Source organism: Chiloscyllium punctatum, chromosome 1 (assembly GCF_047496795.1).
Source record: "Chiloscyllium punctatum isolate Juve2018m chromosome 1, sChiPun1.3, whole genome shotgun sequence".
NCBI classification, from domain to species: domain Eukaryota; kingdom Metazoa; phylum Chordata; class Chondrichthyes; order Orectolobiformes; family Hemiscylliidae; genus Chiloscyllium; species Chiloscyllium punctatum.
The window spans coordinates 134935287-134948908 of NC_092739.1; the positions used below are offsets into that span (position 1 = coordinate 134935287).

General features: G+C 41.3%; 1 protein-coding gene across 3 annotated transcripts in view; it reads right to left on the bottom strand.

Moving 5' to 3' along the window:
• The window catches only part of ctif (CBP80/20-dependent translation initiation factor), a 230741-nt gene that overhangs the window by 22934 nt on the left and 194185 nt on the right, over positions 1-13622 (bottom strand). For all 3 annotated transcript variants that reach the window (XM_072574834.1, XM_072574843.1, XM_072574824.1), the window contains 2 exons: positions 11625-11924; positions 3911-4066 (listed from right to left, as the gene is read on the bottom strand). In XM_072574834.1, coding sequence (XP_072430935.1) covers positions 3911-4066; positions 11625-11924 — 456 coding nt within the window. The remainder of the gene's footprint in view (positions 1-3910; positions 4067-11624; positions 11925-13622) is intronic.

Here is a 13622-nt window from a genome sequence, read left to right on the forward strand (position 1 = left end):
CACGGGGAGAATGTGCAAACTCCACACAGTCAGTCGCCTGAGGCTGGAATTGAACCCGAGTCTCTGGCGCTGTGAGGCAGCAGTGCTAACCACTGTGCCACCGTGCCGCCCACAAACTCATCTATGTGACTGTATCTGAGACTTTCTCCCTTCCTATAACTGCCATTCGTCACATACTGTTGTTGTTGCAAATTCCTCATTGCTTCTAATTGTCTCTCCAACCAATCCATTCGATCTGATAAGATTCGTAGCTAGCAACATTTATTGCAGATATAATCCGCAGTAACCCTTAAACTCCCTTTAAACTCCCACATCTAACAAGAAGTACATATCACTCTACTAAAGGCCATTTTTGCTCCTTCACAATCTACAGACCCAGAAAATAATACCGTCTTATTTCTCAACAAAACACTGCCCCAGGTTAAAATATAAGCCATAACTATTAATTTAAGTTTAATCAAGAGACATATCTCCAAAAACATATAATCAAGAAAGAACCTATTCTACTCACTACTGCAAATTCTCTGCAGGCCACACTTAAAACAACGATTAACTTATCTGATTCTGTGCTGTGAACTTCTCCCAACAGTTCCTCCAAGATTAGTTGTGAATTTCACTCTTTGATCATTTTCCCAGACGCACTCCGAAGTCCAGCGATACATGAATTCAAACAGCAAAGGCAGTAATTGTACAGGTTCTCTCTCTCTCTCCTGCAATGACCTCACCATGTTTGACAGTATTAGGCAAGAACTTTCAAAAGTTGATTGGCAGTGGGTGTTCACAGGTATAGGGACAGCTGGAAAATGAGATAACGAGAGTCCAAATACAGTATGTTAGGCTGGAGGCTGGTAGGTGTAGGAAATGCTGAATGACGAAAGAAATTGAGATTTTGGTCAAGAATAAGAAGAAAGCATATGTCAGGTATAGACAATCAAGTAATTCCTGAAAAGTGTATAAAGGCAGTAGGAGTATATTTCAGAGGGAAATCAGGAGGTCAAACAGGAGACATGAGATAGCTTTGGCAAATACAGTTGAGGAGAATACAAAGGGATTCTACAAATACACTAAGGTCACGAGGGAGAGAGTAAGGCCCTTTAAAGATCACCATGGCTACCTTTGCATGGAACAGCAGGAAATGGGGGAAGATACTAAACAAGCATTTTGCATCAGTTTATACTGTGAAGAATATGGGGAAATAAATAGCGACATCTCTAAAAATCTCCATATTACAAAGGAGGAGATGCTGAACATCTTAAAATGCATAAGGTGAATAAATCCCTGTGGCGTGATTTACCTTAGAACTCTGTGGAAAGCTAGGGAAGTGATTGCTTGGCCCTTTATTGAGATACTTGTACCATTGATAGTCACAGGTGAGGTGCCAGAAGACTGGAGGTTGGCTAACGTGGTGCCACTATTTAAGAAAAGTGGTAAGGACAAGCCAGGGAACTATAGACCGGTGAGCCTGGTTTCGGTGGTCGGCAAGTTGTTGAAGGGGATCCTGAGGGACAGGATATACATCTATTTGGCAAGGACTGATGAGGGATAGTCAACATGGCTTTCTGCATGGGAAACAGTGTCTCAATGTTTTGAGTTTTTTGAAGAATTAAGAAAGAGGATTGATGAAGGCAGAGTGGTGGACAGGATCGATATGGACTTCAGTAAGGTATCCAATAAGGTTCCTCATGGAAGACTGTTAAGCAGGGTTAGATCAAACAGAATACAAGAAGAACTAGCCATTTGGATACAGAACTGGCTCAAAGGTAGAAGACAGAAGATGGTGGGGGAGGGTTGCTTTTCAGACTGGGGCCTGTGACCAATGGTGTGCCACAAGGATCAGTGTTGGTCCACTACTTTTCATCATTTATACAAATGATTTGGATGTGAACATCGGAGGTATGGCTGGTAAGTTTGCAGATGACACCAAAATTGGAGGTGCAGTGGACAGCGAAGAAGGTTACCTCAGAGTACAACAGGATCTTGATCAGATAGGCCAGTGGGCTGAGAATTGGCAGATGAAGTTTAATTTAGATGAATGTGAGATGCTGCATTTTGGAACGGCAAATCAGGACAGGACTTATACACTTAATGGTAAGGTCCTCGGGAGTGTTGCTGAACGAAGAGACCTTGGAGTGCAGGTTCATAGCTCCTTGAAAGTGGAGTCTCAGGTAGATAGGATAGTGAAGAAGGCATTTGATATGGTTTCCTTTATTGGTCAGAGCATTGGGTATAGGAGTTGGGAGGTCATGTTGCGGCTGTACAGGACATTGGGAGACCAGAATTGCACGCAGTATTCTGATAATGGCCTAACCAGTTATCAGAAGGATGTTGCAAAACTTGAAATCTTCAGAAAAGATTTACAAGGATGTTTCCAGGGCTGGAGTTGTAGGGTTGTAGGGAGAGGCTGAATAGACTATAGCTATTTTTCCTGGAGAATTGGAGGCTGAGAGGCGACCTTACAGAGATTTATAAAATCATGAGGTCTTTTCCCCGGGGTGGGGGAGTCCAAAACTAGAGACCATAGGTTTAAGGTGAGAGGGGAAATACTTAAAAGGGATCTAAGGGGCAGCTTTTTCACAGCAGCCGGTGCGTGTATGCAATGAGCTGCCAGAGGAAGTGGTGGAGACTGGTACAATTACAACAACATTTAAAAGCATCTGGATGGGTATATAAATAGGAAGTGTTTAAAGGGATATGGGCCAAATGTTGGCAAATGGAACTAGATTTATTTTGGCTATCTGGTCGTGATGAATGGGAAGGACTGAAGGGTCTGTTTCTGTGTTGTACATCTCTATGACTCTGACTAAGAGAACTACAAAGATTTTAAGACTCTCTGAAAGAAGAAATTACTCATCTCCATCTTTTGGAAGAGATCCCTTGTCTTTAAACCATAACCCTCATTCTAAATTTTCTCAAGAGGGGAAACATTCTCTCTGCAATCACCCTGACAAGTTCCCGTTGAATGTTTCTTTTGTTATTCTTTCATGTGACATGTGCAATGCTCATGAAGCATGTTCCTCCTCCCCAATTTCCCTTGAATTCAGTGGCTTGCAGTGTGTGGCATCTTCAGGGCAGTTTAGTTGCTGAGGTGACAAGAAGGGTCAAGTATCTCTCTGGAGCCAACTCGCCGAGTCAATTGCTCTTTTTGTCACCTCTAAGAATGGGATAAATGAACCCCAACCTTCCATTTGCCTTCCTAATTATTACTATATTATTACATTTTATTGACTAATTATTACAATATTTTCTTGAAGGCAGAGAAGACTTGAGGGGTTGAGTGATTTCTTCCTGCTCCTAATTTGTACTTTGGAGAAGGCAAGAGTTTTCTTTTAGGGTATTGCAGGGTAGCTGTCATCGCAGGCTGGTGTGGTGGCTGGTTATCAAGAGGCCATACTAACTTTGTGATTCATATACATGGATAACCACTGTACTGCAGCATGCTGTCGTTTTTCCACTTAAATATTATTTGTTTTACTCTTCAGCATGCCAAAGTGGACAGCTTCACATTTTCACACATTATGATCCATCTGCCATACTTGGCCCCATTCACTCAACCTATCCATTTTACCTTTGCAACCTCCTTACAGCTGGCTTTTTATCCATCCTGGTACCATCAGTAAATTTGGCCACAAGACAGACAAAACTCTCATCCAAGTCATTAATATCAATTAAATATTTGAGAGTCAAGCACTAGTTATGGATTACCAACCTGAAAATTCCTTACTTTACTGGTATCTATTTTCCAATCTAGATTTCTTATCAAGTTCTCTATGGAGAGAGATAGAACTCCATAAAGGATTGACTCAGGTCATAGCATAAGACAGATTGAAGGGACAAAAACATTATCTGGTGACTATTGTACAAATTTCTTGATCACAGGTTTACTGGGTTACAAATCGGTCATTTCACTTACCTCCCGTAGACATGTGTAGATAGGGCAGACAAGCACACGGAAAGGCTCTCCTGCATTGCTTCGCATTATTCCAAAAACCTCGCAGAGAAACGTGATGAACCCAAGCCAGTGCTCTACATCTGTTTGTTGCAGCTCATCCCTCACCGTGAAATCTTTCTAAACCAAGTCAAGACAAAAAGAATAGAATCTTAAACTGTTGTCCCATTTCCTTTGAAAATCCATTCTGTAGGCCTCCCTACAAATAACTTTGCTTAAAACATGTTGGATGAGAAAACACAGGAATGGATAGAGAGAGAGAGAGAGAGAGAGAGAGAGCGAGCGCGAGAGACGGAGAACAAGGAAAAACAAGTGAGTGAGTAATTAGACATTAGATGTAGAAAAAGAACAATTAAATAAAACAAAGAATTGTGGATGCTAGAAATCTGAAATAAACACAGAAATTACTGCAGTTCTGGCAGCATCTGTGGAGAGAGAAACACAGTTAATGCTTTGAGTTAATGGTTCTCTCTCCAGAGATACTACCAGACCCACTGGGCTTCTCCAGCACATTCTGTTTTTAAAATTCAGTGCTGCATTATTCGAAATATATAAAATGGAAACACTTGCCAGTTAGATATCAGGGACTGCTGTAGCCTAACTGCTACTTTTTTGTTACAGTTTCCCCTCCCCATTAACAAATTATTGAAGGATTGTGGAAGCATGTGACTTTAAATGCAAACTTTGTTTAAGAAATGGATGGGCACTCATTTTGACGTTTAGAGGAACGTATAGTCACGAAAACACAGACATTTTTCTTGTGTTTGCTTTTTCACAACAATGGAAAGAACTAGTGTTGTGTTGAAATGCACCATACTGTTGTAATTATTTGTGCAGTTAATCAGCTCATATCGGATGACAATGAAATGTCTATGCAATGCCCACTTTAAATGTAATTCACATACACTAAGATGAACTTAACTAATAAGTTTTATTTAAGCTTTCCTCAATTGAGGAAGAGTAGAAATTCCAATATTTATCATTGGGTTCCTAGCAGTTTTCCCTCAAGCTTTAAGGATGGGCAAGAGTTAAAGTAATAAATAAGATGCAAATATGAACAATACAATGCCGGTAACCAAGACAACATGACTTTGCAGTGATCATGAAACGAACACTAATTGAATTTGCCAGTGATAAGAATAGCATTTGTAGAAAACAGGGTCAATCACAAAAAGAAGACAAGGCATCCAGGAAACCGCAATACCACAAAATCTACCTTTTTATTCCCTTTGGCAAGATCTCTGTCACTAAAAGAGTCAATCAGCTCAATTCATCTCAGTTCTATGACCTGATCTCTTTAACACTGTATACTGTATGAGAAGGGAGAGACATTTGATTCCTGACTGCTGTCTACTAACTGCAGAACCTTTTCCACTTGCATAACTGTTAGCGAGTTTTCATTAGATTTATAGCTCAGGTTGAGGTTCTGGATATAGGTAGCTCAGTGAGCTGGCAAATTTGTTGGATAGCTATGGCAATGCACTGAGTAAGCATTCAACTTCCATATAATATTAGGTTGATTAGGTCACAAACTCATAAATGCCAAGAGTTTACAAAACTCATTGTTGTTTTATCCTATATTTCTACCTCCGCCCTGATACAGTTATTCAGTTTCACATAGCTGTCATTTGGTGCTTTGCCTCATGTCCCATGTGTAGGTCTAAGCGTGCTACGTGACTGTTAGAACTGTGACAGATTATACTCACTTTCATTATGCACAAATTCACAACTCACCAAACACCATATGTCACAGTGGACTTCAGTGTGCAATTGGGAAGAGGAAAAAGACATTCATTTTCGGACAATTCACTAAGTCAGTGCTTCCCAAATATTTTCCCATTCTAATCCTAATTTGATGCTTGAAAGAAGGATACTATTTAAACTGCAAGTTCTTTTTTTAAAATAACTAAAAAGTTTCTAGCACTTCACTCCATTTCTAACGACAGGAACCATGCCTCAAAGGTTATCTAATTAGCCTATGTCATCTATTAACAAGAATGCCGTAAGTTAAAAGGACCATAATACTACTGTCACCAAGTCAGAGCTTCACAGCAGCCACTGCTCCTTTGGGAGTTTGATCCACAGTTCGGAAAACCCTGCTCTAAGTGGTTGTTGATGGGGAATTGGCCATTTTCAAAGATGGAGTGACAGAAGGAGTGGCATTGGCTATCATGCCTTTAACAATTGCACTCAGCTTACATGTATATGTGATATGTATATATGCTTTGTGGCACCAGACTGGACCTCAGAGTTCATATTCTATATCTAGTTGTACAACTGAATTAAATCAGGTAATTTTTGACTAGTACAGTATTGAGCAACATATTAGACACTAACAACAGTGGTCAATTGTGTTTCTGGTTCAAGAGTTGTGCCTTTGGAGAGGAAAATTACAGATGTCATTCCATTATTTAAAAAAAGAATGGAGGGAGAGCCAGGATAATAAAGACATATGTGACTTATCCATGTGTACTGTAATCGTTTTGTGGCTTTGTTGGCGAAATGGCAAGGTGAAAAGCAGAGCTTGCAGCTATTATTTTTCTTGACCTTAGTGAATGCTTTACATCCTTGGTTACTGAATAGTGATAGATGGTTGCTTAGTAACTACAGATGTAAAGTACATTTGCCTGCACTGTGTTGATAGTATTTTCTATTCAGATTTGTGCATGTAGTTAAACCAGTGTTGTCACAGGCACACCTTTATTTTTAATTTTTTCATGGGAGTGAGCATTGCTCACTGCAGTTACCCTTGAGAAGGTCATAGTAGCTAACCTCTTAAACAACTAAGCCCATGGAATGTTAACATTCTCCCACCCTTCCCTTTCCATCCCAAATCCAGCCTATATTGGACCACAGTACACAACTCATTCTTAAGGAGGGATGTAGGGCATCCTTTGCATTTGGACATTGGGAACCACGGGGCTGTTTGGCAGATCAGGCTTGGCATCAGGAGATGGGTGTGAGAGGTCAAGGGTTTTTTGGTGGCATAGCTTAGCATGGGAGGTACTAGGGACATACCTTGGCATGGGGCCAAGATGGATGTGGGGGGTGTTTGGTGCCAGAACTTTGCATGGAAAAACATCAGGATGACCTTCTGAACTTACCTTTCTCAAGGTTTCCTTATGTATCCTATGGCTGACAACATCTCTGATGTGCAATTAACAATGACCCCTTAAAAGCTGGCATGATGCCATGAAAACAGTGGTTCAGTAAGTCATGTAATGTGCAATGGAACTGGCTAGGTCAGGAGTGCCAGATGTGGATTTAATCAAATCCCTTTGTGAAAATCCAAGGAATCTTAGAATCAGGACCTGTCTGCCATTTGAAAATGAGCTCCTGAGTCAACCTGACTTGGCAAACATTTGGTCCACTCAGATAAATTTACAAAAGAAACTGCTTATTATAATACAAAAATGATACCAGCTCACTGATTCAATGCTGTAATCAACTTGGCTTCACCCATCACTTGCAACAAAATAGCCCACACGCCTAGCACTTTGCATTGAAAGAATTATTTTAATTAATTTCCTTTATGTATCCTGTTTGACAACTTGACTTCATCATTTGTAGTTTATCAAACACTTAAAAGGGACTTGTTGCCAATCCTTCTTTATAATCATTTGAAAACATCAATCAAGTCATTCCTCAATCTTGTCAGTTCAATGGGATTGCAGGCTTAGGTTCTCAAGTCTTTTCCATAACGGTGGTCTCTTATTTTTTGGCTTCATCTTCCTAATCTGCATTGGCATTACTTCACAGCCATCATATATTTTTAAATGAGAATCCCAAAACTGCACATAGTTTTCTGGTCGAGGCTTAAGTGTAGAGATCTATCATTAACTATTATCTTGTATCCAATGTTTCTTGATAAATATACTCAGTGCCTGAGTATTATAAAAAGCTGTGTCTTTTTAAAAATACTGTCTAACCACTGAAGGGTTGGATTGTTTGCAGACCAAAACACATCTTTTAAACATTTAAAAACTTTTAAAGTTATATTTCCATTCTTTCTTACTCTTTACCAAACATATTATTTCATACATGCCTGTATTAAGCTACATCTACCTCTTACCTACCTGTTTATCTGGCCTCTTTCTGTTCATCTGTAACATCCTGCATTCTTCCTGGCAGGTTGCAACTCTTGCCAATTTGACATCATCTTTGTTGTCTGCCTTTTAGCCATCCTGATCTGTACCAGTCTCTCTCTTTCAGAGTTTAATTTCCTCAACCAAATTCCAACGTGGCGTGTTATTAAATGTTTTTAGAAACCCTTATTAACACAATGCACAGTTTGCCTTCATATAATCTTATTGTTCTCTGAAAAAAATCTATTAGGTTAGTAAAACATTTCACATAACTATATTAATGGTCTCTCATTAATCCAGGCCATTGGTTGATTCCTTTCTCTCTTTCTCCCATGTGACTCAATCTTCTGGATCAAAAGGGGCCTAGTCAAATGCTTTGGTAAAGTCCATGCAGGCAACAGCCACTGCCCTACCTTCATTCATCAGCTTCATAGCTTCCTCAAAAAACTGAATCAATATCACCCCGCCATAAAGCCATGTTGACTATCCCTAATAAGTCCATTCCTTTCTAAATGTGAAAAAAATTTTCTCCCTAAGAATCTTCTACAATAATTTCCCTACCACTGATGTAAAGTTCACCAGCCTATAATTTCCTGGACTTTCCCCTAATTAAACAAAGGGACAACGTTGACTATGCTCCAGTCTTGTGGGACCTTGCATATGGCTAAAGGGGATACAAAGGTGTCTGTCAAGGTCCCAGGAATCCTCTCCCTTACTCCTCTCAGTATCCCTCAGTCCCTGGGGACGTAACTACCTTCAGAGTTTCCAAGACACCCAACACCTCCTCCTCATTATCGACATGCCCGAGAATATCAACAAACCTTTCCCTAATCTTATCATCATCCAACACCTTCTCATTGGCAAATACCGATGTGAAAAACCTCACACACTGGCTCCACACCCTTCTTTAAATTCCCTTCTTTGTCTTTGAGTGGACTTACCCTTTCCCTAGTTATCCTCTTGTTCCTCATATATATATAGTTTTGGGATTCTCCTTACCAAAGACATTTTAAAGTCCCTTTTAGCTTTCCTAATTCCTTGCAAGTTCTTTCCTGCTTCCTTAATATTCCTCAAAGGGCCTGTCTGATTTTAGATTCCCAAACCTTACATTTGCCCTCTTTCTGACTAAATTTTCAATAGTCATCCAGTGTTTCTGGATCTTGTCATCCTTATCTCTCATCCTCACAAGAACATGCTGGCCTTGATCTCTGATCAACCAAACTTTAAAACACTCAGATGTGAATTTACTCTCAAACAGCTGTCCTAATCTAATGTCTCCAGATCCTGTCTAATTCTGCTATAATTAGCCTTCCCTCAATTTATCACTTGCACCTGAGGGCCAGTCTTATCCATAAGTACTTTACCATTTACAGAATCATAATCATTGTTCCAAAAATGTCCACCCACTGAAACTTCAATCATCTGACCGGGCTCATTCCTGAATTTGTATCTGGTAGGGTCCGTTCCCAAGTTGGACTGTTGATATATCATTTTAAGAATCCCTCCAGGATGCATCTAACAAATTATGCTCCATTTAAACCCCTGGCATTAAAGTAGCCCCAGCCAATATGTCCTATCCCCCCTGGTCCAGGAACTCCCCACATACATTGAGGACACCACCCATGCCCTCCACCTCCTCTAGGACTTTTGTTTCTGGCCCCCAAAGTCTCATCTTCACCACGGACATCCAGTCCTCCTACACCTCCATCCTCCATAACCAGGGCCTCCTAGTCTTCAGTGTCTTCCTCTCCTGATGCCCCCACCAGTACCCTTCCACTCTCACATTCATTCCTTTTGGTTGAACTTGCTCAATTTCTCCTTTGAATCTTCCCACTTCATCCAGGCAAAAGGGGTAGCCAGGGGCACCTGCATGGGCCCCAGCTATGCCTGGCTCTTTGTCGTTTATGTGGAACAGTCCATCTTCCGTAGTTACAATTCCCATGCCTCCACCTTCGAACCCCACCCCTCTAACCGCAACAAGGACAGAATGCCCCAATCCTCACCTTCCATCCCACCAACCTCCATATACATCACATCATTCTCTGCCATTTCTGCCACCTACAAACGGACCCCACCACCAGAGATATACTTCCCTCTCCACCCCTGTCCACTTTCCGTCAAGACCGTTGCCTCCGCAACTCCCTCATCAGGTCCCACCCTTCCCTCCTAGCACCTTCCCCTGCCACAGCAGGAATTGCAAAACCTACACCCTACACCTTCCCCCTCAACTCCATCTAAAGCCCCAAAGGAGCCGTCCACATCCATCAAAGTTTCACTCATACTTCCACATGCCATTTCATACAGTCTCTACAGTGTGGAAACAGGCCCTTTGGCCCAGAAACTCCACACCGACCGAACATTAACCCACCCAGACCCTCTCCCCTACCCTATATTTACCCCTGACTAATGCCTCTAACCCACACATCCTTCAACACTATGGGTAATGTAGCATAGCCATTTCACCTATATTGCACATCTTTGGATTGTGGGAGGAAAACGTAGCACCCAGAGGAAACCCATGCAGACACAAGGAGAATGTACAAACTTCACACAGACAGTCATCAGAAGCTGGAATCGAACCTGGGTCCCTGGCACTGCGAGGCAGCAGTGCTAACCATTGAATCACCATGCTGTCCCCAAACTATTTATTGTATCCATTGCCTCCCGATGCGGTCTCCTCTACATTGGGGAAACTGGACATCTACTCGGAGAGCACTTCAGAGAACATCTCCGGGACAACTGCACCAACCAACCCCACTGCCCCATGGCCGACAACTTCAACTCCTCCTTCCACTCCGCCGAGGACATGCAGGTCCTGGCCTCCTCCATTGCCACTCTCTAACCACCGACACCTGGAAGAATGCCACATCTTCCGCCTCAGGACTCTCCAACCCCATGGCATCAATGTGGATTTCACCAGGTTCCTCATTTCCCCTCCCCCCACCTTATCCCAGATCCACCCTTCCAACTCAGCACCACTGTCATGACCTGTCCTTCCTGTCTATCTTCCTTCCCAGCTATCTGCTCCACCTTCCTCTCCAACCCATCACCATTAACCTCACCCTGATCTACCTTTTGTACTCTCAGCTATCTTACTCCCCAGCCCCACCCCTCCCATTTATCTCACCAGCCCCACCGTGTCGCAATCAAGTCATTGAATGTGCTTAAGACAGAGATAGATAGGTTCTTGATTGGTAAGGGAATCAAGGGTTAAGGGGATAAGGCAGGAGAACAGGATTAAGAAATATATCAGCTATGATTGAATGGCTGAGCAGACTTGATGGACCAAATGCCTACTTCTGCTCCTATATCTCATGGTTTTACAGTCTCAGATTAAAGTCACACAGTCTGAATATAAGAGATTGGGAATAGAAAGCAGAGGGCTGAGGGCTATTAAATGCAGTCCTGGAGTTAGTGATTAAAACAAAGATTATAGCAGCCTTTAAAACTGTCAAAAAGGTGATTGAGAAAGATAGAAGGATACAGGAACTTGGGATTAACAAAACTGCTTATGCAGAGGGTAAACATTATTACTGGCTGGTTTCCATGTTTCTATGTTACAATTTCTACATAACAACAAAACTCATCCTTACCTGCAGCATATTGAGGAGCAAGCTTCGGAATTTAGTTCCTTCCACCATGAAGAGAGACATCTTGTCACATAGTCTGGCAGCTGTTGAAGCAAAGCTCCTGTCCGTTACAGCCTTGTGATAAATAGTCTTAACGATCTCACTTAGCATCTCTTCTGAGTTGGTTGAGTTTTGCGCCTCCTCCATAAAGGTGGTAAGGTTGGAGTCCACATCACTATTGTTGTTCCTCATGCTGTTGAGGATTTCTATCAACTTGTCCATTTTGGTTCGTTGAGGGTTTGTTGTCTCCAAGGAAATTTCATCCTGTAGCGTTCAAAAATAGTTCAACTCCACTTAAATGATATTTTAATTATTTTGATTTCTCTTAATGCTTTAAGGTTCAGTTTCTGTTTATTGAAGTCAAATAGATTTGAAATTGAATGAGACCAAGAATGTAAGATGCAACTAATATAGAAGACAGAAAAATTAGTCTTGAGCAAAGAAAGCTTTTGTTATATTTAGTTTGGTCTTACCCTATTGAAACTATACTAGGCCCAATTTTAACTCACTGACAATCCACTTCACTCACACAGAGTTAAAATCAGTTTCACTGGTTCCTGGGAGCGAGTCAAATGTTTTAAAATTCAAAAACTTTTCATATTCACATTATGGAAGGACTGAAACTGGGTATTCATTACAGATCGGCCTGAAAAGTTATAAAGTTCAAAATCACAAAACACCAGGTTATAGTCCAACAGGTTTATTTGGAAGCACGAGCTTTCAAGGCATTGTCTATTCATCAGGTGGTTGTGAAGGCAGCACCTCGAAAGCTAGTGCTTCCAAATAAACCTGTTGGACTATAACCTGGTGCTGTGTGATTTTAACTTTGACTACTCCAGTCCAACACCGACACTTCCAAATCATGGAAAGTATATATGTATTGTCATGACCACAAATCATAACCTTAGATATGGTCATATGCACATATCAGTGTAATTATTAGACTTTTTTTAAAAAGAAAAGGATGTACAGTGTAAAGTTGACTACATATGTAAATTCAGTGATTGCATGGGAAGAGACACGTTGGAATGTCACACCTGACCAGATGTCAAAGAAACATCAGAGAACATGCATTTAAAACAGAATGTCCAGTATCCTGGGAGTATCTCAGGCTGTGAACATGGTGGTTAAAAAAAAAAGCAGTCTGGATGATATTTGCATTTTTCCCTTTTAAGGATACACAAGGACAAGAGTTGAAAGAGAGCTTCAACCTTTGACTTCAGGCCATTAATTCACACAGACCAAGTGTGGACTTATGTGCTGTGAAGGTCACAGCTCTGAGAACAGCCATTTAAAAACCTCTGCACTGCAGGGATAAGGACCAGAAAACCTCTCACTGAGTGCTGCAAGTCAATTATTGCCAAAAAGAATTAGGATAAAAAACTTCCTACAACCTACAAAGTCATACATTTTAAAATAGACTGCTCAATTATTAACATTGGTACTACCTGTGACACCCACCTCAGAACATAGAATCCCTACAGTGTGGAAACAGGGCAATTAGCCCAACAAGTCCACACTGACTCTCTGAAGAGTAACCCATCCAGATCCATTCCCCTAGGCTATTGCTCTACATTTCCCCTGGCTAATGCTCCTAACCTACATATCCCTGAACACTGTGGGCAATTTAGCATGGCCAATTCACTTAACCTGCACATGTCTGGATTGTGGGCGGAAACCGGAGCACCCGGAGGAAATCCATACAGACACGGGGAGAATGTGCAAACTCCACACAGACAGTCACAGAATTGAACCTGGCTCCCCAATGATGAGGCAGCAGTGCTAACCATCGAGCAACCATACCGCCCACTGTGCTGCCCTCCATGAATAATTCAGAGACTGATCTGTATATCTCTATGGAGTTTTACCTTTCTGGACTCATAGCTTATTTTTAACTTGTGTGCAATGTGTGCTGAGCCACTATTTATTCATGCATTTAACAAGGATTATAACTCTCACTTT